Source organism: Glycine max, chromosome 12 (genome assembly GCF_000004515.6).
Source record: "Glycine max cultivar Williams 82 chromosome 12, Glycine_max_v4.0, whole genome shotgun sequence".
In the NCBI taxonomy this organism is placed as follows: domain Eukaryota; kingdom Viridiplantae; phylum Streptophyta; class Magnoliopsida; order Fabales; family Fabaceae; genus Glycine; species Glycine max.
The window spans coordinates 25,776,234-25,800,777 of NC_038248.2; the positions used below are offsets into that span (position 1 = coordinate 25,776,234).

At 32.4% G+C, this 24,544-nt stretch overlaps 3 protein-coding genes and 1 non-coding gene across 4 annotated transcripts; 1 reads left to right on the forward strand and 3 right to left on the reverse strand.

Moving 5' to 3' along the window:
* Positions 1 to 670: 670 nt before the first annotated feature.
* LOC102664179 (uncharacterized) lies at positions 671 to 1,634 on the reverse strand. The gene is made up of 2 exons (XM_014764742.1): positions 1,266 to 1,634; positions 671 to 1,186 (listed from the first exon to the last, which is right to left on the reverse strand). Exons 1-2 carry the CDS (start codon positions 1,632 to 1,634, stop codon positions 671 to 673), a joined length of 885 nt encoding a protein of 294 aa, XP_014620228.1.
* A 9,287-nt stretch (positions 1,635 to 10,921) lies between these two features.
* Positions 10,922 to 12,184, reverse strand: LOC100782976 (uncharacterized). Its single transcript, XM_041007232.1, has 4 exons — positions 11,805 to 12,184; positions 11,502 to 11,727; positions 11,371 to 11,415; positions 10,922 to 11,043 (listed from the first exon to the last, which is right to left on the reverse strand). The coding sequence occupies exons 1-4, from the start codon at positions 11,994 to 11,996 to the stop codon at positions 10,922 to 10,924; spliced, it is 585 nt and encodes a 194-aa protein (XP_040863166.1). The 5' UTR covers positions 11,997 to 12,184.
* Positions 12,185 to 14,448: 2,264 nt separating this feature from the next.
* LOC102660839 (uncharacterized) lies at positions 14,449 to 14,901 on the forward strand. The gene is made up of 3 exons (XR_005887518.1): positions 14,449 to 14,521; positions 14,631 to 14,738; positions 14,846 to 14,901. It is a non-coding gene; the product is annotated as an uncharacterized protein (transcript).
* Positions 14,902 to 19,418: 4,517 nt separating this feature from the next.
* LOC100783515 (peptide-N4-(N-acetyl-beta-glucosaminyl)asparagine amidase A) lies at positions 19,419 to 21,486 on the reverse strand. Its single transcript, XM_003541003.5, has one exon. The coding sequence runs from the start codon at positions 21,419 to 21,421 to the stop codon at positions 19,622 to 19,624; it is 1,800 nt and encodes a 599-aa protein (XP_003541051.1). The 5' UTR covers positions 21,422 to 21,486; the 3' UTR covers positions 19,419 to 19,621.
* Between the last annotated feature and the right edge of the window lie 3,058 nt (positions 21,487 to 24,544).

Genomic DNA, 24,544 nt, shown 5'->3' on the forward strand with positions numbered 1-24,544 from the left:
GATAAGAAATTAGATTTCTTCATTTTCAAAATTTTGTGTTTGGATAAGGAAATTGACTTTCTTCATTTTTAAAATTTCTTATTTTGATAAAATAATCAAATGCATTCTCTTTTAAAATTTTATATTTTAATAAAACAATTTTTTAATAAAATAATTATTTTTTTCATTAATAAATTCTATGTACTATTTGTCGAGTGTGATATTCCAATAAATATGTACTATTTTAATCTATTTCAATTAAAAATATATAATTTAACTATTTAAATTATTATTTCATTTACGACACATTACACCACTCACAACATAAACAATATTTAGTATCATTTCACCTTAGAATGTTATTTAGAAATCTATAGATGAAACTTGTTTTTTTGCCAAAGTCATTGGTCAGTAATGCAATTACACCAAAAAAAACTTAGACGAAAATAAAATCTAGTCACAAAATAAGTTCAACTTCCATAATAATTCTGAATTTTTTAATTGCATTAGCTTCAACATAGGAATTCCTTCACATATTTTCTGCAAAAGAAGACATAATGTTAAGTGTCACTAAACAAATCATATTTGTTAAAACATAATTTGTTATATAAAATGAAAGATACAAATGTAAAACATAATTATACAACATCAACATACTTGGCATGATATCAAACGTACCTGTAATTTGACATCAAGGCATAAAAGATAAGATGTAATCCTCTTTCTCATCCAATGAAAGAGCTTTTATAATCGCAAACTTAATGGGATTTTCTGTCAACCAATCAATTGCTCTATGTCTAAGTGCACCATTAAAATTAGGTATATTATCTAGCTCACTCACCACTTCATGTACCACTTCTTGAGCTTCTTTTATCTCCATCTTTTTTTTGTTCTCCATCTTCTTCTTAGTCACTTCAACAAATTCTTTCAATGACTCGGCTACTTCTTTCATTGAGAAAATCATCCCTTCTTTCTCTCCACTCTTACTTGGACGAATGTTTTTTCTCGTGGCAGAACTTGATCCCTCTAAGTCAAAACTCACACTATGAATTGCTTCCTCTTCATTTGTTTCTTTGCTCATGATATCATCTGCATCTAATGCATTTTCTGCTCCGAGTCCAATAGCTCTATCCTTTGCACATAGGTCAACAATATCATCCCAATTAGGAATGACTTTGAATCGAAATTGTTTGGCCTCTTCATGTGACTTGAAAAAAAATAGAAGCATGTTAATAACAACACAAATAATAACTACTATTGAATAAAATTAAAAGATAATTGGCTACCTTAACATATTCACTCCATGCAATTTCATTTTCAACGGTAATCATGTACTTTATGCTATCCCAGTCAAATCCACTTTGACTAAGAATGACACTCACAATTCCATACCATGTTCTCCAAAGCTTAAAACGATTCTTAACATTATCTGCCATGAGGTGAACTCCAAAACGCTTGGACAAAATTTGAGCTGCAGTACTATATGCTACTGCTTTCCAATTTCCACCACCTTTATTGCCCAAATTTCTTTGATCTCTAAGCACATCAGCTAGCACACGCTCCATTTCCAAGTTCCATGCGAAGTAACTTCTTGTGTCCTCACTAGACATCTTTCTTTTTCCACTTGACTTGTTCTTCACATTGCTTGATTCCATTTCTCTAGACAAAAAATAATAATCTCACATATATAATTACATATATATAAAGGTGAGACTGTGGACAAAGGATCAAGCTGAATGTTTTGATGATGCCAAAGTTTCACATGCGTCTCAAAGCTTTATTCAAGACAAAGAAATTAAAGATATTCAAGATGGATGATCAAGACAGTCTCTAGAGTCTTAGAAAGGGTATATTAAATAGGAAGGGAATTTCAATTGAAGTAGCAAAAGGTTTGGCCAAGAATTTTAAGTTAAAAAGTCTTTTTCGACAAATTTACTCTCTGGTAATCGATTACCAGAAGATGTAATCGATTACCTGTGGCCAAAACTGATTTACAACAGCTATTAAAATTTGAATTCAAAGTTTGCACTGTGTAATCGATTACACATATATGCTAATCGATTACCAGCAGTTTCTGAACGTTTTAATTCAAATTTTAAAGCTTATAATCGATTACACACATACTGTAATCGATTACCAGAGGAGTTTTTCAGAAAGCATTCTCAACAGTCACATCTTTTTGTGTGGTTCTTGAATGGCTATCATAGGCCTATATATATGTGACTTGAGACACGAATTTGACAAGAGTTTTGAAGAAAAAAAAGTCTTATCCTCTTAAAAAGTAAAATCGTTTTATCCTCTTACAAATTCCTTGGCCAAAACTCTTGTGATTCAATAAGGAATTATTTGGATGCTCAAATTGTTCAATCTATCTCTTTCAAAAGAGATTTCTTCTTTTCTTCTTCTTCATTCTGAAAAGGGATTAAGAGACCGAAGGTCTCTTGTTGTGAAAGAATTCTAAACGCAAAGGAAGGGTTGTCCTTGTGTGTTTAGCACTTGTAAAAGGAATTTACAAGATAGTGGAACTCTGAAGCGGGTAGCTTGGGGACTGGACGTAGGCACAAGGGTGTGGCCGAACCAGTATAAATCTGAGTTTGCATTTTCTCTTCCCTTAAACTCCTTTATTTATTATTATTTTATATTCATATTCAAATTGTTCTATTTGAATCAATATTTAAGAAATTCATTATTAAGGGAATTTATAACTTGAATAGAAAGTTAAATAGAATTTTTAATTGGGGAAATAAGTTGTAATATCTTAATTCAACCCCCCCCCCTTCTTAAGATATCTGAGGCCACTTGTCCAACAAGTGGTATCAGAGCTTCATTCTTGTATAAAGTTTAGAAGCTTCAAGAATTATGGCCTCATCAAACTACTTGTTTCCCGAGGGAAATTCTATAAATAGACCTCCTATCTTTAATGGAGTGGGTTACCATTATTGGAAAACCCGCATGCAAATCTTTATAGAGGCAATAGATTTAAATATTTGGGAAGCCATAGAACAAGGACCTTATGTTCCCTCTATAGTGGCCGGAAATAGAAAAACCTAGAGCAGATTGGACTGAGGAAGAAAGAAGATTAGTACAATATAATTTAAAGGCAAAAAATATTATTACATCTGCCCTAGGAATAGATGAATACTTTAGGGTTTCAAATTGTAAAAGTGCTAAGGATATGTGGGATACACTACAAGTAACACATGAAGGCACAACAGATGTTAAAAGATCTAGGATAAACACTTTAACTCGTGAATATGAACTTTTTAGGATGAATGTAAATGAAAGTATACAAGACATGCAAAAGAGGTTCACACACATAGTTAATCATCTTGCATCTCTAGGAAAAACTTTTCAAAATGAAGATCTAGTAAATAAAGTCTTAAAATGTCTTAATAGAGAATGGCAACCAAAGGTAACAGCCATCACAGAATCTCAAGATTTGTCTAGTATGTCTCTTGCTACGTTATTTGGAAAATTGCAGGAGCATGAAATGGAATTACCAAGATTAAATCAGCATGAAGAAACTGATAAGAAGAAAAAGGGAATCACTCTTAAAGCCTCATCTACAATCCAAGAAGACAGTGATAAAGAAGATTCAATTGACTTGGATAATGATGAAGATATTAGTCTGTTTGTAAAAAGATTCAACAAGTTCCTGAAAGTCAGAGGAAATCAAAAGCGACCCAATTTTAAACCTAAAAGAAGGACAGAAACTTCATCCTCTACTCTAAAATGCTTTGAGTGCAATCAACCTGGACATCTGAGGGTCGATTGTCCCATCTTCAAGAAAAAGATGGAGAAGTCTGAAAAGAAAAATATTAATGAAAAGAAATTGAAGAAAGCATACATTACATGGGATGAAAACGATATGGAATCTTCTGAAGATTCAGAAAATGAAGAAATAAACCTCTGTCTTATGGCAAAAAGTTATGAAAGTGATGAAGAGGTAACATCTTCAAATAATTTATCTATTTCTTTTGATGAATAGCAAGATGCATTTGCTGATCTGCATAAAGAGTCAATTAAACTTGCAAAGTTAGTTTCATCTTCAAAGAAAACAATTTCAAATTTAGAAAATGAAATTTCAAAATTAAACAAAGAATTAGATCATCTTAGAAATGAAGTCTCAATTTCTAAACCAAATGAAAAGGTTCATATCTCTACTATTTCTGACAAGAAAATGTCAGATTCTTGCAGTTGTTGTGAAAAGTATGAAAAAGAAATCAAAGAGTTGAAAAACTCACTTGCAAAATTCTCTTATAGTAAAAATAATTTAGATGTCATATTAGGAAAACAAAGACATGCCTCCAATAAGGCTGGACTAGGATATAAATCTGAAAAACAACAAAAATTTCATAAAAACTTCTATACTTCCACACAAAAATATAATTCTAGTTTTATCACATGTTTTTACTGTGGAAGAAAAGGGCATGGCACATGCTGTTTTAGAAGAAATTGTAACATTATTAAAATGATTTGGGTCCCAAAAGGATCTGTTACTCATACTAACACACAAGGACCCAATAAAGTTTGGGTACCTAAGTTACAACCTTGATTTTGTAGGAACCCTTGAGGAAAAAGTGGTACATAGATAGCGGATGCTCAAAACATATGACGGGAGACGAATCAAAATTCACACATATCTCTCCCAAGAAAAGCGGACATGTAACTTATGGTGACAACAACAAAGGTAGAATTCTTGGAGTTGGAAAAATAGGTACAAATTCTTCAACCTCCATTGAAAATGTTCTACTTGTTGAAATTCTTAAACATAGTCTGCTTAGTGTGAGTCAATTATGTGACAAAGGCTATCTGGTATCATTTGATTCTCAAAAGTGTTTCATTGAACATAAACATGATACGAATATAAAGCATATAGGGTTTAGAGTCAACAATGTTTACATGATAGATTTAAGTCAAAAACTAGATAATAATCAATGTTTTCTTAGTAAAGATGATGATCCATGGTTATGGCATAAACGGATTGCACATATAAACATGGAACATTTAAATAGATTAATATCAAAAGATTTAGTTGTTGGTTTGCCAAAACTACGATTTGAAAAAGATAGGCTATGTGATGCTTGTCAAAAGGGAAAACAAACTAGAGTTTCTTTCAAATCTAAAAACATTGTTTCAACTACTCAACCCTTACAATTACTACATATGGATTTGTTTGGTCCTTCCAGAATCATGAGTTTTGGAGGAAGTTACTATGCTCTTGTTATAGTTGATGATTATTCTAGATACACATGGACTCTTTTTATCACTCATAAGAATGATGCATTCCAAGCATTTAGAAAACTTGCAAAAATCATTCAAAATAAGAAAAATCTCAAGATTATATCTATTAGGAGTGATCATGGGGGTGAGTTTGAAAATAAAGAATTTGAATTATTTTGTGATAAGCATGGGATTGAGCATAATTTTTCTGCACCAAGAACCCCTCAACAAAATGGTGTTGTTGAAAGGAAAAATAGATCTTTGGAAGAGATTGCTAGAACTTTATTAAATGATACACCTCTTCCAAAATATTTTTGGGCTGAAGCCGTTAACACTGCATGCTACATTTTAAATAGGGCTTTAATAAGACCCATCTTAAAGAAAACTCCATATGAATTGTTCAATGGCAGAAAACCAAACATCTCACATCTTCATATATTTGGTTGTAAATGTTTTGTATTGAATAATGGAAAAGATAACTTAGGAAAATTTGATGCTAAGTCAGATAAAGGTATTTTCCTTGGATATTCTCTGCATAGTAAAGCTTATAGAATATATAATAAAAGAACAATGACAATTGAAGAGTCTATACATGTTTCCTTTGATGAGTCTAATGTCATTCTTCCAAGGAAGGATTTTTTAGATGATATTTCAGATTCCTTAGAAGATACACATATTCATGGAAATGACTCTAAAGAAAAAGATGAAGGAAGCAATGAATATTCTCAAGATAATGGAGTTAGAGCAAATAATGAACTTCCAAGAGAATGGAAAGCCTCAAGAGATCATCCCCTCGACAACATTATTGGTGATATATCAAAAGGGGTAACAACTAGACATTCTCTTAAAGATTTATGCAATAATATGGCTTTTGTATCTACGATTGAACCTAAAAATATAAAAGAAGTCATAGTAGATGATAACTGGATAATTGCCATGCAAGAAGAACTGAATCAATTAGAAAGAAATAATGTGTGGAAACTAGTAGAAAAACCTGAAAATTATCCTGTCATAGGAACAAAATGGGTTTTTAGAAATAAATTAGATGAACATGGCATAATTATTAGAAATAAGGCTAGGTTAGTAGCAAAAGGGTATAATCAAGAAGAGGGAATAGACTATGAAGAAACATATGCTCCAGTTGCAAGATTAGAAGCCATTAGAATGCTCTTAGCATATGCATCCATAATGAATTTTAAGTTCTATCAAAAGGATGTTAAAAGTGTGTTTCTAAATGGTTTAATTCAAGAAGAAGTATATGTTGAACAACCTCCAGGTTTTGAAATCCCGGATAAACCAAATCATGTTTATAAATTACAAAAGGCTCTTTATGGTTTGAAACAAGCCCCTAGGGCGTGGTATGAACGTTTAAGTAATTTTCTCCTAGAAAAAGAATTTTCAGGAGGAAAAGTGGAAACCACATTATTCATAAAGAGAAAGCATAATGATATTTTATTGGTTCAAATATATGTTGATGATATAATTTTTGGATCCACTAATGATTCATTGTGCAAGGAGTTTTCCCTTGATATGCAAAGTGAATTTGAAATGTCAATGATGGGAGAACTAAAGTACTTCCTAGGATTACAAATCAAGCAAACTCAAGAAGGTATATTCATCAATCAATCCAAGTACTGCAAGGAATTGATCAAAAGATTTGGGATGGAAAGTGCAAAACACATGGCTACACCGATGAGCACTAGCTGTTACTTAGATAAAGATGAATCTGGTCAATCTATAGACATGAAACAGTATTGAGGTATGATCGGATCTCTTTTCTATTTATCTGCTAGTAGGCCTGATATTATGTTTAGTGTATGCATGTGTGCTAGGTTTCAATCCAACCCCAAACAATCACATTTGAGTGCAGTTAAGAGAATCATGAGATATCTATTAGGTACAATAAATTTAGGATTATGGAATCCTAAGAACTCAACATGTAACTTAATAGGATATTCTGATTCTGACTTTGCCGGATCTAAAACTGATAGAAAAAGCACAAGTGGAACTTGTCAATTCATTGGATCCGCTCTTGTCTCATGGCATAGTAAGAAACAAAACAGTGTTGCTTTATCCACTGTTGAAGCGGAATATATTTCTGCCGGCAGTTGTTGTGCACAAATTTTATGGATGAAGCAACAATTATCTGACTATGGTATCCTTCTTGATCGTATACCTATTAGGTGTGATAATACTAGTGCCATAAATCTATCCAAAAACCCTGTTCAACACTCTAGAACCAAACATATAGAAATTAGGCACCATTTTCTTAGAGATCATGTCCTAAAGGGAGACTGTATATTAGAGTTTGTTGATACAAAGAATCAGCTTGCTGATATCTTTACAAAACCTCTCCCAAAAGAAATATTCTTTTCAATAAGAAGAGAATTAGGCCTTTTAGACCTTAGTGATTTGGATAGGTAATTTTTATGAATGATTGATTGTGTTTTGATTAAGTATGACACTTGTTTAATTTAGTTTACTTTTCTTGTTAGTATAATTAACTCTTAAGATAGTATAAGTTTTTAAACTTAGAAATAAGTTTTTCTTTTAGGAAAAGGCTATTTTTTGTTCTGGTAATCGATTACATGAATACTGTAATCGATTACACTAGAACAGATGGCCTGTAATCGATTACAGTATTCATGTAATCGATTACCAGTAGGCTGCCTCCTCCTGTAATCGATTACCATTACTTGTAATCGATTACCACGCGTCCTGCTCTATAAATATCACATTTTCCAGAAATCCATGCGCAGCCCCTTCCTCCTTGCGACGTTCCTCCATTCCCAAACCTCCAAATATTCCTATCTCACTCATTTCTTCATCAAATCAACTCCCGTAAATTGCAATCTTCTTCTTTTTCAATTTTCTTTTGATTTCACCGATTGAAATCTGCAAAAACTCCTTCAAATGGCAGAATCGTCAAAGAAACGTAAGGGTTTATCCGCCTCCGCTTCGGCTTCAAGAGCTCATCGTTCCGAAGCCACAAGCAAATCCACAGCACCAATTCCACCCTCATTATCCTTTTCCACATTGTTTTCTTCCGAAGAACAACAGAAACGGTATTCGAATCTCTTTTCATCTCATTCCATTATCGACCCTAAGTTTATTGATATGGAATTCTTTTCTGCTGAAACTTTTGATTGCATTCAAGCCTTTCAGAACCTAGGTCTTATACCTTTCATGTCATTACAATTGCCTGTTTATCCTGAACTGATTAAAGTCTTTTATTGTAATCTTGAAATTCAGGACATCACTTTAATTTCTAAGGTTTTTGGGATAAAAATGGTCATTGACCAATCCCTTTTCCATGACTTAACCCAATTGTCCAGTGACGGTGTACCATTTGAAGGTACACTGAATGACGATTGGAAGTTTGATTTTTCTGCACATGATGCCCGCCAGTTAGTTTGCACCAACAATGCGGATATGACCAGACGCCTTCTTGCCGGTTCATTGGCTTTTGAAAGTCGCATCCTACATTATCTGATTGTGCGGATTTTGCTTCCACGATCTTCCAATCTTGCCCAAGTTTCTGAGGAAGATCTTGTTATCATGTGGGCCTTTCATACCGGCCATCAACTTGACTGGGCACATCTTGTAAGATATCGCATGCATAAGGCATTGCGATTAAATGCACTTTTGCCATATCCACATCTTGTCACACTCTTTTTCCGCCATTTTCAAATTCCTCTTGATTCTGAACCTTATGTTCCAATCAAGAGATCTTTTTTAATTGGTGCTGTTGTGATTGCTTCTTTTGGTTACCGCAAAGACCATGATGGCTCTTGGGTCAAAAAAGGCGCTCAACCCGCTGATGAAGAAGGCAACCTACCAGTTGAAGATAATTCCACTCTTCTTCGAAGGCTTATGGACAAGTTTGATGGACTTCAGACTTTTGTTGGTGACAAGTTTGATGCCATGGAATTGCAAGTCGACATGCGGTTCGATGCCATGGAATCAAGGATCACCAAAGTTGAAGAAGATGTCTCCTTCATCCGTACTTGCTTTGATCCACCACCACAGCCTCCATCATCGTCTTAGCTTAAGTATTATGACTAAGTATTATTAGTAATTAAGTATTATTAGTACTTTGGTTTATCGCCGTGTATTTGGCTTCTTATTGCTTAGTTATCGTAATCTTGCACTTATATTATAATTCTTGGCTTTGATTTGGTTGGTTATGACAATGTATGGATTTATTTTGGTTTATTGTTTGGCTCTGTTTGGATATTGATTATGTTGCTTAGTTCTTTTTGATGTTGCCAAAGGGGGAGAGAACTTGAGAGGAGAACTTGGGTTAGAAATCAATTATCTATTAGAAATTTATCATTAAGTAAAGTTATGCATACATGCCAAAAGATAGGGGGAGTAAGGGTTGTGTGAACGTGCTATCATCTTGTATATAGCTTGTCTTGATTTCAGGGATTGTCATCATCAAAAAGGGGGAGATTGTGGACAAAGGATAAAGCTGAATGTTTTGATGATGCCAAAGTTTCACATGCGTCTCAAAGCTTTATTCAAGACAAAGAAATTAAAGATATTCAAGATGGATGATCAAGACAGTCTCTAGAGTCTTAGAAAGGGTATATTAAATAGGAAGGGAATTCCAATTGAAGTAGCAAAAGGTTTGGCCAAGAATTTTAAGTTAAAAAGTCTTTTTCAACAAATTTACTCTCTGGTAATCGATTACCAGAAGATGTAATCGATTACCTGTGGCCAAAACTGATTTACAACAGCTATTAAAATTTGAATTCAAAGTTTGCACTGTGTAATCGATTACACATATATGCTAATCGATTACCAGCAGTTTCTGAACGTTTTAATTCAAATTTTAAAGCTTGTAATCGATTACACACATACTGTAATCGATTACCAGAGGAGTTTTTCAGAAAGCATTCTCAACAGTCACATCTTTTTGTGTGGTTCTTGAATGGCTATCATAGGCCTATATATATGTGACTTGAGACACGAATTTGACAAGAGTTTTGAAGAAAAAAAAAGTCTTATCCTCTTAAAAACAAAATTGTTTTATCCTCTTACAAATTCCTTGGCCAAAACTCTTGTGATTCAATAAGGAATTATTTGGATGCTCAAATTGTTCAATCTATCTCTTTCAAGAGAGATTTCTTCTTTTCTTCTTCTTCATTCTGAAAAGGGATTAAGAGACCGAGGGTCTCTTGTTGTGAAAGAATTCTAAACACAAAGGAAGGGTTGTCCTTGTGTGTTTAGAACTTGTAAAAGGAATTTACAAGATAGTGGAACTCTGAAGCGGGTTGCTTGAGGACTGGATGTAGGCACAAGGGTGTGGCCGAACCAGTATAAATCTGAGTTTGCATTTTCTCTTCCCTTAAACTCCTTTATTTATTATTGTTTTATATTCATATTCAAATTGTTCTATTTGAATCAATATTTAAGAAATTCATTATTAAGGGAATTTATAACTTGAATAGAAAGTTAAATAGAATTTTTAATTGGGGAAATAAGTTGTAATATCTTAATTCAACCCCCCCCCCCTTCTTAAGATATCTGAGGCCACTTGTCCAACAGAGACATGTCAAATTAGCATTATATGAAAGTATAAAATTAACTACACATAAAAAGAAAACAAAATCCAAAGTATTATGAAATACAAAAATTCAAAGTATCACACATACATGAGTATAGAGTCAATTACACATAAGAAACAAAATCCAAATCCACTAAAAACATCTCCCTAATCAAAGTTTCTTCTTATTTGATAGGTGGCAAACATATTCATTGCTAAAGTATCAGAAAATCTTGTCCATTCCTCAGTTGCTTGGATAGTTGTGACTTCATCTCCAATATTATTTGTGACTCTTTCCATTTGTTGATTGATTAACTCATTGTCAACAACAAATAAAAGTTCCAAGTCTTGGGCTTCCAAAATTGGATCACTATGTTGTTCATCTCTTATGAAATTATGTAGCATGAAACAAGCATTAATAATTCTTATTTGTGTTTTTATATCAAAAAAAGAAGGAGTTCTTAATATACTCCATCTTTTCTTCAATACCCCAAATGACCTTTCAATAACATTCCTTGCACTTGCATGACGAAGATTAAATAACTCCTTATAGTTTTGAGGAGTGTTTTCGATCCACTCATTAAGATGATATCTAGTCCCTCGATAAGGTGCTAAAAATCCAGGGCCATTTGTATACCCCACATCCACAAGAAAATATTTACCTACAATGGTTTAAAAAATATTATATATAAAAATGTGCATATTTCTTTTATATGTTAAATAAAGTTTCATCATTTCATGATATTACCATTTAGTATATGGAGACAATTTTGACGACGCAAAGCATCTCGCAATACTCGAGAATCTCCTGCTGACCCTTCCCACCCGGGCAACACATATATAAACCTTAAATCTGGACCACAAACTCCTAAAACATTTGTAGAGATATCACCTTTTCTATTACGATATCTAGGTCTATCTTCTGCAGAAACTGTTACTGGAATATGTATCCCATCAAGTGCTCCAATCGAATTCTACAAACATTTGAAAATATAAAATAAGTCACAATCACTTAAAGTACCTTATAATTACTAACAAATGACAAACTTACCTTAAACCATCTCCATTTGTTTTCCACCGAGCCCTCTATATTATACTCATGGAACTTCAAATATTCTTTGCTTACTTTCATTATAGCTCGCAGGACATTCTTGAATTGCCTACTAATTGTTTCCATGGATCTACAATAACTAAAGTGCACAACTCTATACTTTAGGTTGTGAGCAAGGATATGCAAAAACATTGCCACAGCTTCATCTATAGGAACATTTTTTGTTTTTACCAATTGCCCTTTCTCTTGTAAAATTCTACAAAGCTTAAAAAATTCCTTTTTACTAACCCTTAATTGTTCAATGCAATCAGTTTTTGTTCCCCTGTATAGACGATTGAGGAAACTATGTCTTTCTAATTCCAAATTTCGGGCAAGTTCCTTAACAAAGTACTTGTCATGATACCAAGTCAGTGCACCCAAAAGCATAGTGACAACACTAACAATAATGAAAAATACTTGTTCAAGTTTTTCTTCCTCCTCTTCATCTCTTCTACGTTTTCTTGAAGCAGCCGAAGCATCAACTATACTACTTTCCATTTTTTGACTATCCACACTATATAACTAAAAGAAAAGTAATATAATAACAAAGGATGTTATTAACTTTAATAAACTATTCACAAAAGCTCTATGACAAAGAAAGAAAAAAAGAAAAAAACAAATAGTATATATAATGCATAAAATTATGGGTAAAATTTTCTTTCCCTTACCTATGAGGCACAACAGAATTTGTATTGAAATCCTAGTGGAACAACAAATTTATTATACATTAAAAAATCCTAGTGCTGAAAAGTTTATTATACATTAACTTTTTTATAAAGACAAGCAGCATGGTTATTAAGAAAGTGGAGCATGGTTATTAAGTTTCAGCGGTAATTTATTAAGTTTATTATACACATGACAGTCTGATTTTGTTAACTTTTCCTTGTAAGTTGAAAAATTTGATTAAATGAAAGGTTTTAAAGCATCTTCGTAATTATAATTTCAGCTATAACGTCAAGGTTTTTGGATTTTTTTATTTATTTATATTAAGAAAACAAAATGTATCTACAATTTCTCACTTACAATGTCAAAACTCGCGACAAAATGATGGTCACAATTGAAAACCTTAGTTATATGCCATGTGGAGATTTAAGCAAATTATAATCACACTCATGACCCACCAATAATTTATCATTAGCTTGGTTCTGATCTCAGGGTAGAAGTCAAAGTCAAATCTATTTTTTTCAATTTAAAAATAAACCAGTTGGGTTTCGTGAGTTGTCTTACAACTTGTTTATTGGTTGACTAAGATTGCATACCACCGGCTGGTTCAATGTCTCTAATAAACAACCACATTTTGAATATGTATCACGAAGAAATTGACTAAGACCATAGACACATAATGGTCTAAAACTTCCGAATAATTTTTCCTAGCTATGTAGATCAAAATTTAGGGTGAACAAATGCTGGTGTATGAGCACATTCCAAATGGCACTTTGATGGATAGTCTCTCGGGTACTTTCAATTCCTTCACTACTCCGTTACCATGCATGCTAACAAAAACTAAAAAATTAACTATTGACATTTACCCGATAAAAAAAGCATACATATTGTATCAGACTCAAATATATAAATAAATAGGGATGGAGTGAAGAGAATTTTTTTTCTGTAAATTTATACAATCTCATTTCTCTTGACTATTAACAAGAAAACCTCTTATATGCCCATTTCATTGTAAATCACCAAAATTGTTCTTAATACTAAGATGGTTTAACATTCAGTTGTCAATTATAAGCCCCATATCTATTTACCATATCAGTATACTAAAATGGACCTGTTAAGATCCTGATTTTAATACAAACTTGTAGATGAATAACAATGGACATACTGTTGAGATTTTAATACAATCTCATTTCTCTTGTCAATTATTCTTTCCTAAACTAAAGATATCAAACATATTCTCAATAGTTAGAAATACAAAGTAATGGCTTCTTCTTCGTTACCAATTCTAAGACTAGAAATCAGTGTGTCATGGAGAAACTTTGATAAGAGTTAACCGGAACATAACACAAAATAGTAATATAGCTCTGATGCCAATAGTCACAAATTATTAACTCTATCACATTACTTAAATTATTTTTCTTCATTTGATTTTTCCAATGCAGGAAAGTCTGGAATCTGGATGGATTGGATAAGGAGGCTTAAAGTAGCATTAGGTGCAGCCAGGGGTCTGGCCTATTTTCATGAACTTGCTGACCCACCTATCATAACTTATTAAATACTATTATATTACCAGCAAGAGCTTTTACAAAGAGTATGGGCAATCTTCTAACACTTTTTCCCAACTAGACTTTGAACCCTCTCTTCCAACACAATAAGCCCTTTACCCTTCTTCCATCAACATTAATTTAACATTAACATGGAATAAAACGAACCCCACTTATTACAAATAAAAAATATATTCTTAATCATTGATTTAAATATAAAAAACTTCCCCTAAACTGCTTACTATCTTTCACTGTTTCTTCAACTAACAGATCCCAAAAGCTACATCTCTCTCAAAAAACTGGATGATTTATTGCCCCTAAAACAAAGTTTCAAAATGTATAATTTTCGGTTTTGGTTGGTTTCTGATTTGTGATGGAGATCATCTCTGAATTATGATTTTTTTGAAACAGATAAATTCTTCTTCCTCCATGCTTTCTTTCAAAGGGAGTCCATACTGGATGGCACCCGAGGTAAAGTACTTTTTCCTTTCTTTTTCACATCTTGTAATTACTTTTGAACAAGAACATCCTTATCTCTTCCACTGTAAGTTTTAATGTATCCTGATGTTTGCTTTCTTAGGTTGTAATGAATACAAATGGCTATAGTCTTCCTGTTGATATATGGAGTTTGGGATGCACAATTCTTGAAATGGCAACATCAAAGCCTCCTTCGAATCAGTATGAAGGGGTATGATTTTGGATATTTAGAACTAGCATGTATTTGCATATTTGCTAGGAGCCTATTTGAAGAGTATGAAGGACCAACATTGTTTTTTCAATGCCTGTATTCACCAGGTAGCTGCAATATTTAAAATTGGTAACAGCAGAGATATGCCTGAAATTCCTGAGATATGCCTGTAAGTAATGTATTCTATTCACTTCATTTTCATCTTATCATCATCATCTTTCAAATCAATTCATATATATTTTTTTTTATTTGCAGCGGATCTTGGGTTCTTGAGCTCTCGTCTGAACGGCCTCAGAATCTGCTTCCCCAAATTGCCACCCACACCCCTCACTGCTTCTCCCTTCCCCACACCCCTCCCTATCGTTGCCAGTGACTACTTTTTCTCTCTCCCTGCTTTCTACAAGTATAATTAACAGTGACAAAACAACATTTTCTGACTTTCATTTGTTCCTGTTTCCACTATTTTCTATACAAACTTTTGAAAATAGAAAATGAAGTAAAGATAACATGATTTTTTTAAAAAATAAAATTGAAAAAAAAATATATTTTCTCTAGGGTTTTAAATATCACTATAGAAGCAGACCTTGGCTGCTACAGGGGATGCTGTAGTAAATAGCAACTGTAGTTGACAGGATAACAGCTCTATGTAGTTGATTCTAGAAAAGCCCTCTAAACAGAGAGGTTAGGCTTTTTCTGGGGGGCTATATTTGGGGTTTCAATTTCTAAAGTGAAACCAAATCTACTTGTAGTAGTGAAAATGATAAATAACAAGACTTCAATTTAGAAAATGATGATTGTTGATTGATAATTCTAATCTTGAAAACTTGCATTTGACTTTTTTGGTATCTTCTTCTGTGTTTTGCTTAAGGCACCTACAACTTTTCGTTGTTGTTTATGAATGTCTTGAATTTTGAGTAGTTTGATAATTTATATGGATATATAGTATATGTAGTAAAAACTATATAAAAAAAATTCAAAGTAGTAGCTATCCTGTGATAGCAGTTTTGGGGTCGGCTGCTACACACTGCTGCTATCTCTGGGTTTTAAAACACTGATTTTCTCAAACCATATCACCTCCTATTTTCTTAATAAGAGAACATGAATAACTAACAATATGTTAATATTATTGCTTGTTGATGTGAATCTTCAGGCATTTCAGGCATATCTCTGTTGTTACCAATTTTAAATAAAAAACTTCCCCTAAACTGCTTACTATCTTTCACTGTTTCTTCAAATAACAGATCCCAAAAGCTACATCTCTCTCAAAAAACCGGATGATTTATTGCCCCTAAAACACATTCTTGAATCTCATATTTATACCATAAAAAAACTAAAAAAACCAACTTCCCTATCACAAACCTACTAATTTCACTAGCTTTCTTTCTTCAGCAAGGATTAACTTATAGGAATTAAATCTTGTTTGAATGAACTATTATCAAAGGAGTCAAATTGCAGGCATCAATAAGAATTAGAAATTCCAGCACAAACTACATAGCATATGAAAATAGACAAGAAATAAATGAACACCGTGATTTCTAGATCTACGCCTTATTACGCTTAGATTGAACAATAAAGATAGAAATAGAAATAATAATCGTAGGAATAATGAAAAATGAACCATCTATTTGAAAAGTGCATCGGTGGAGGCGAGAACTAACCTTGCTTGTGATCGGTACCTTTTTTGGAATAATGCAGAGGGAAAAACTGCTGCAAGAGAGAGAGACAAGGGTGAGAAACTTTGCAAGAATGAAGGAGGTTTTCGATGCCGTCAAACTTTCCGTTGCAGTCAAGAATGAAGGAGGTTTTTGATGCAGTCAAGAGTGAGAGAAGAGGCAAGAACTGACCTTGCTTGTGACCAGCACAAACTTTCCGATGCAGTCACCGGAAACCACCGTCGGCAGCTGAGTGCGAAGGTTTTTGGGAGAAGCCAAGAGAGAGAATAGTGAAAGGATGAAGGATGTTTCGAGAAGCTGTGGTATTCTGGCATAAAAGAATTTCAAATTCTTTCATAAAAGGAAGGAATTTGAAATGTTAATATTTAAGTTAACTAAAATCCCTTATCAAAATACTCAAATTTCAATTTCTTTTCAAATTTCTATCCAAACATCTTATTTAATGGAAGAGTAATTAAAATCCTTTAAAAGATTGAATTACCCTATTAAATTTCTCCATCCAAACATACTCTTATTTAATTTGTTTGGAGTGATTTTACATATGTGAACATGGATTCACAATGACTACATTTTAGCTAATAATTTATTAAATAATACTTTAATCAATTACTATCTAATAATTCATAAATAAAAAATTATTATTTTTTAAATATTTTTTATTACTTTTATATATTCATAAATGAATATGGAAATTATTTTTTCAAATTTATAGACTTCACATCACTAATTCTAGTAAACTTAAATTAATGATCAAAATCTAAGTATAATTTTGTTTTTTTTATTTCTGATAAATGAATATTTAATTTTTTTTACAAATTTTTATTTCAATACCTTTAAATATTTTTCAACAAATGAAGAAATTTTAATTTTATTAAATACTATTAGTGTAATAAATATATATATATATATATATATATATATATATATATATATATATATATATATATATATATAGACACACACACACACGACTATATCAATAACAAAAATTTGTAATTTACAAATTTAGATTTTCTTGTTAAACTAAATTGTCAAATACATACTAATAAAATTTTGGAATTTATGATATTTAACAAATTTATAAAAAAAAATATAATTAAATTACTTATATTTTAAAAATAAATAAATAACAATAATATTTATACATTCATTTTTAAATAAAAAAAATTCTTAAATTATTTATTAAAAAAAACTTCAAAAAACAAATATAATTAATTAAATAAAAACACATAAAAATATGCAACAATATTTATTATTAAAAACATATTCTTACAACAAAAATATTAATTTATTTTTAATTAAAAAAATTATTCAATTATTATTTAATTAAATACTAAATTAAAAAATAAAAAAAATTATGCAGATTGAAAATTTGTATAATTCATACGGAATCCATATGAAGATTAGCAATCCTTATGGGCAATCCGTATTGAATATACGGATTGTTAATTTGTATACAATATATGCATTCCAATCCTTCAAACGAACCACTCAAACACATGATCAAAACAAAAACAAAGAAGAGGAAGACACTCACGACGAAGGCAATGGCGGGAAGCGACAGCAACAATCGGAGGCATGGTGTTGACGGCACGAGAAGAGGGAGTGAAAACAAAGAAGGGGGCACACCAGTAGCGTGTAGGGAGAGGGAGAGGAGAAGAAGATTTTTAAATTTTTAAGTGAATAGCATTTTTGTCACTTCACTTAAATTGATTGTTGGATGCATAAGTATTTATGCTAGGTGCACAAAGCAATTGCCATGAAATGTAAGCCCCAAAACTAACAGATATATTTGGCACGCTATTTTTTTATATAAAATACATATAAATTAATATAAAAATGGAGTCAATTTGACCCAGGCAATGGGTCAACCAAACCAACAAATTTGTGGCCTATATAAATATCGAATCAACCCACTTTCTATGTATTGGACCGAATTGGTCCATTTTGACTACTCTATCCATGATTTTTTTTTTTTTTGTATTAAACATTTTTTGGTGAATTAGGTCTAGAGAACTCATTAGGACCGAAGTAGACCTCAAAGCTTAAAAACCACTTATAATATAAGTACTCAGATTGCCCAACAACAACAATAGGGTCTTCATATTGACTTAATTATTCTCTACATTTGTTTTATATATATTTCTAAAAGACACATCCCTAGATTTCTTATGCACATGCTTACGAATTAGAATATTGGCATTACACAATATTCTATAGTCCATGTTGGTCTGGCACTTGTTGGTGATGAAATGCTTCTTTGTTTCATCCTCTGCTCCTTCTCATAGTATCTACTATTTTTTAGGAGAAAAACAGTTCTTGAAAGAGAACTCCAATAATTATTGCTTCTGTTGTGTATGCATCATTTGTTTATCATTCAGCTCAAGTCTGAAAGCTTAACCCCCCCGGAAACCAACCCTTGAACTACACTTCTCATGAAGTAGCATTATTTTGCACTCATACCTTGTTTTAGTTTCTTTTACATCTGATATAACATATTTTTTGAGTAGCTTCAAAAATTTTGCACATTACCAACTATAATAAGCAAATAAACTTTAACTTATTTTCATTTGGTTCTGTAATAGCAACATGAAATTAATAATATATTGATAAATGGTAGGTCACTAGTCAGTTCAAACTTAAACATGCTTTTTGATCACAAAACAAACAAATTTCCATTTTCCCTATACTTGTCACCATTCTTACAGGAACTCCTAAAATAGTATTTAACAAAAGAATAAGTGAAGCATATGACTCGTTATTCTTGTAAAATAATATGAAACCCATCAATGCTATCAGGTTAGCCTTAAATCCTTCCCAGGTATCTCTCAGATATCATGCCAAGAAAGCTAGTTACCGGAGCAAAGGCCCGCCACACTTTTGTTTCAAGTCAAGAATACTAAATATGTATGTTGATGCAGATGTATTCAAGCAGAAACTTTCTAGGACATGCAAACAAGCACTGAAAACTAATCATGTTTGATTAGACTGTGGAAGAAAATCACAATTTTATCATTGCATAATGCATATTTATTGAAAAAAGAGAGAGAGTAAAACAGACAAATCTTAGTTGCAAAAAAGTAACAAACTGACACAGTCAGAACAGAACAAATCCCTGAGAGTGGAGCTAGAAAGGCAAGCCTTTATGGAAAGGAAGGACTTGTAGGACGAAGCAAGAGAGAATAAAGTTCTCTGTTCTTATAAGGGAACCTAGAGAATGAACAACTTTTTGATAGAATGAGGACCAAGATGAGAGTGACTTCTTTTGTTACACGAATGTCTGACTTTATCGTAGAGAATTGTGTAATTTGAGCTGCCAACTTTCCTAGAATAGCAATATCCATCACTTGTGTAACTGTAATCTTGCTGTGTTTCAGCCAATCCCCTAACAACCAAATTCCCTTTGATAACCATAGTACCCTGAGCATCCTGCATATTTTTGAGAGAGCTCTTTGAAAAACCAAAAGCCGAGCTCTTAAACATGTCCACATCAAATCCCAATGTAACATTCGAAACTGATAAAGAAGTATCGTCATCCTGATCCACTTCATCAGTGTCCAAGTATAGGGAAAATTTTCTGTATGTGTCCTCAACAAAGGGTGATGGAAGGTTAGCATGAACACTGTCATTGAAAAGAATCACTTGATTCACAATTTGCTGATTCCCATTCTTTCCCATCACCATTGAATTGTTGAAAACAAAATCTTGGACAAAACTGGTAGTAACATTCCCATATGAGGATCTGACCCAACCAGCAGACAAAATGGACCTCCTTGCACTAGTCCAGAACTTTCCGTTCAAACCTTCAAAGTCAGTCACCAGAGACTCAACCAAAGGCTTGGCAACAAGATCCACAACTCCTCCTTCTGTCCTACTGCTCTTCCCATCCAACCAAATATGCAAATTTGCATCCACAAACCAAACATTCATCGCGTTCGACACACTGAACCCCACCGAATGGCTCTTCCCATCCAACAAGGTCCCCAAAAGCGGTGTGACCTCCATATCATATGAGGGAAGATCAAATGAGCCAATCCCGGTAATAGGCCTCCACAAGAGGGGATTAACCCCTCCAGTGTAGATCACAGTAAAAGGCCAGACGGCACCAACAACATTCCCATCAAGAGAAACCACAACCTCCCTAAAAGAACCACCCCCAGGCACATCACTGAGGTTGTTGGCAATAAGATACTCATCAGGAGGGTTAGAGTACCAAAACTCATCCCTCTCATGAAATGAAACATAAACCTCCAAAACAGCCCTATAGGCATTCTGGGGCACCCTAAACTCCTTCAAACCCTCATCACTGGAATTCTGAATAGCAAACCACAACCCATCATTCAATGGAAGATTTCTAGAAATGGGCAGGACCAAATCAGCATGGACACCACCCCCAAATGCTGAAGCTCCAACCTTTGAGCTTGACCCATCAACATATCCCAAAGGGAAAAAGTGCATAGTGACATCAACGAGGTAAACCCCAGTGTAGGTTTTATCCACAATGTTCCCCAGAAAAACAGCAAAGGTTTGATTTTGGGGACTTAGCAACAAGGAGTGGTACCTTGTGATGTCTTTTTCAACACTCCAAACAATGCCAGTGGCTCTTGGCTCTGCGGTGCAACTTCTAAGAAGCTCAACCCCACCAAGCCACACACCGAAAATGCGGTCAAATTGTCTTCCTTTGCAAGTGGCCTTCCATTCCAGCACGATTTGGGAGAATGTGTTGAAGGGGCAATGAGAAGGAGGGGTGTAGGTGGCGAGAACTGGGGGCTGGCCATAGGTGTAGCCGAAGTCGTGGTGGAGAATGTGGTGAGAGCAAGGTTTTGTTTTGGGGTGTTCAATGGGTCTTGCTACCTCAAAGTATTCAGTGGGTGGTGGAGGGTCATTGGAGGATAAAGGTTCAGGGGGGAAATTTGGAGTGAGTTGCTTGAGTTTGTGGAGATTTGATGCGGAAATGGGGTGGTGGAAGAGGGAGAGGAAGATGATGAAGAGGAGGAAATAATTGTCCATGTTGTTGGGTTTAGAGGGCTGGGTGATGATTGCTAAGATGATTTATGGTTTGAGAGACTTACGCTATACACAGACTAGATAGTAGGTGTTGTTTTTTGTACTCTTGTCTACTTTTTCCGATTTTGTTTCACATATTAGTAAATTATTTTTGTTGTCATTTTTTTTAGTAGATTTTTATTGTCATTTATTGATGGGATATTAAATATATTTATATTATAGTTTTAAATGTTTACTATAGAATGAAAAAGTTAAAAAAAAAAAGAGTAAAACTAAGGGAGTAGTTAATTAATATGAAAGATAAGAAGTATATTAGGAAAGGGAATATTAATGAAGTAATGAAATGACATAAGAAGTATTATTGATGTTTTTCCATGTTATGTGAAAGAAAATAGGATTTCGATCCTCTCCATCAGCTTTTTCTCTCCAGCGCTAGTACTGGCCTTTGGAACCTAAATTTGGCACCACGTTCCGCACCTTTCCAACAGCAACTTTGGATTTTGATGTCAATCTCATATTAAATTAATTTAATTTTCGTTGCACGTTTCAATAATTATGTTACATTAAAAATTAAAAATTATTAGAATAAAATATAAATAAATTTTAACGTAAATAACATTAATTAAATATACATGTTAGAATATAAGTGAGATTAAGCCTTACATTATATATAAATGAAAAAGTTAAACTATGTAAGTAAAGAAAAAGACTAAAACTTGAGTCTTAATATTTAAAAAAGATCAATTTGCATGTGTGATATATTCAAGACTTACTAATATAAATCTCTTCATGTTTATTCTCCTTGAATTTTCCTACAATGTGTTTACCTCCTAAGATTTTCTAATCCAATATGTTAAGATAAAAATGCAAAACCATTATCAAATATAAAATGTATGAAAAGATGATGACGTACAATACATAAGAGAAAAATTATGCAAATGAGTGAGACCAAATAAGTAAAAGAAAATGAAAATGTGGAGAAGAAAACAGCAAAACAATTCATTCAAACTTATAAATGGTTTATACCTTATAGTTAGCTTTTCAATCCATGGGCTCACGTGAATTCAAGGTTAGATCTGACAAAGTTATGTTTTAAAAGTTAAAAAATTATCTTATTAAATTATAAATATTTAATAAAATTATTTATTGAAATAACTGAAAAATATAAAATTACATAAAGAATAAAAATAATAAAATTTTATCTTAAATAGAAAATATTAGAAAAGAAATTTAATAAATATTTAAAGATAAAAAGAGAATAAATATAAAAAGTTATAAGTAAGAAGTTAGTATTTTAAAAAATATTACTTTAACTAACATATAAAATAACGTTTTTAATTATTATAAAAAAAAACTCATTTAATAATCCGTTAAACAAATTTTTCATCTAATAAAAAGATAAAAAAAAAAACTAAATAAAATACTTTGACAAACACACTCTAAACCTTGCAGAAACTATTTAAGGCATAAATGAAAATTAGGCATTGAAGGCTTAGGAGTGGTGTGGTGTCACAATGTGTTGAAGGCTTAAGCGAACATTAGACATTAAATACACGCGCGGAGATTTAGTTTCACGCCATCAAATCTGCAAATTTTATATTTTTTTAGCTTTTAATTCCTGAACCATCAGATCAATCCAAAGGCCAGTATTAGTGCTAGAGATGGCTGGAGAGAGAAAGTTGATGGAGAGGATCCAAATCCAAGAAAATAATGAAGTAAGGAAACAATATAAATACAGTCAGCTATAATTATTACATACCATAATATATCACATTAAATATCTAGTTCTTAATATTTTGCAAACGTTAATACTTAAAAGGATTTATACAATATAAACTCCAAAATATTTACATGCACATTATTATGTGATGATTTTCAACTCAGAGCTAACCTCTCTCTGTCTAATGAGGAAAGTAGTTTAGCATAGAAGGAACTGGCGGAAGTGAAGAAGATAAAAATAAAATATGAAATTTCTTTACAAGTCAATATCGGTATAACAAAATTTGTCATAACAAAAAGATAATGCCAAAGCCATGCTATAGGTCCAATCGAAAGGTTTTTATTAAGTTAAGAAAAAGACAAATTTAGTGTATTTCTATCAGTATCATTGTATTAACCATTATATTGGAAATGTCACAAGAAAAGTTTGTCTGATCTCGTAGCTTACTTTATCGTGACCAATCACTGTTTTCATTTATCAGGTCTTTGATATAAAGTAAAGATATTCTAAATTAAATTTTGTTAGTAATTAACTTCATTTTGTTTTCTTAGAGCAGTTTTAATGACCTAACTAATAAAGATACAATTTTCATTCAAACACCTTCAAAAAAAAAGTTTTCATCCAAACAATTAAAACACAAATTAAATCAAATTCAATTAAGTTTGAGAAAAAAAAAAACTATATGTATATAATTAAATAAAATTAATCCTTAAAATATCTTACCCCATACTGCCATCCACATTCTTTCTATAAAGACGATCTGAATCATCAAAAGCTTTCCAGCATCATTACCGAATTTTGCTTGTGGCTCTCTCTGACTCTCCAATTAGCTAGCATTCCTCTTTGTTCAATTATGTACTATAACTTTTTTCTATTAAAATCATCTGCGTCTTACAAAGTATAATGTAAGAACTGTTGAGAGTAACAATTTTATCAGGCAAAATACCAAAGAACATGTAAAAACAGCAATTTGATAAAGGAAAACTAAGGTGCCATTTGATTTGGCTATTTTTATTATTTTCCTTTTCAATGAAAAAACAATTGAAAATATATTTGGTCAGGTTTTAGAAAACTTACTTTGTCAACGCTTTTGAAAAAAGGCCTGTGGTCTTTTATACTATTTAAATGGTCATGAAACAAAACTGTTAACAAGCAGCATCTTAATAAGTTGCTTTTTCCTTATTAAAATGCTTATTGAATATATACATTCGATGCTTGAAGAAAAGAAAAAAAAAATATCAATTAATAATCAGTTAATTACCCATTCTAAAAATAAAAAAGCTTCGCTCGTCCTTTATTGATCAATCGCCTTTCTACATTTTCACCAAAAGAAGTTTTCATTAAGAAATGCAGGCTCGTGGATCTTAAACCTATTAATATATCATTTTCACTAAACTCAACGGCAC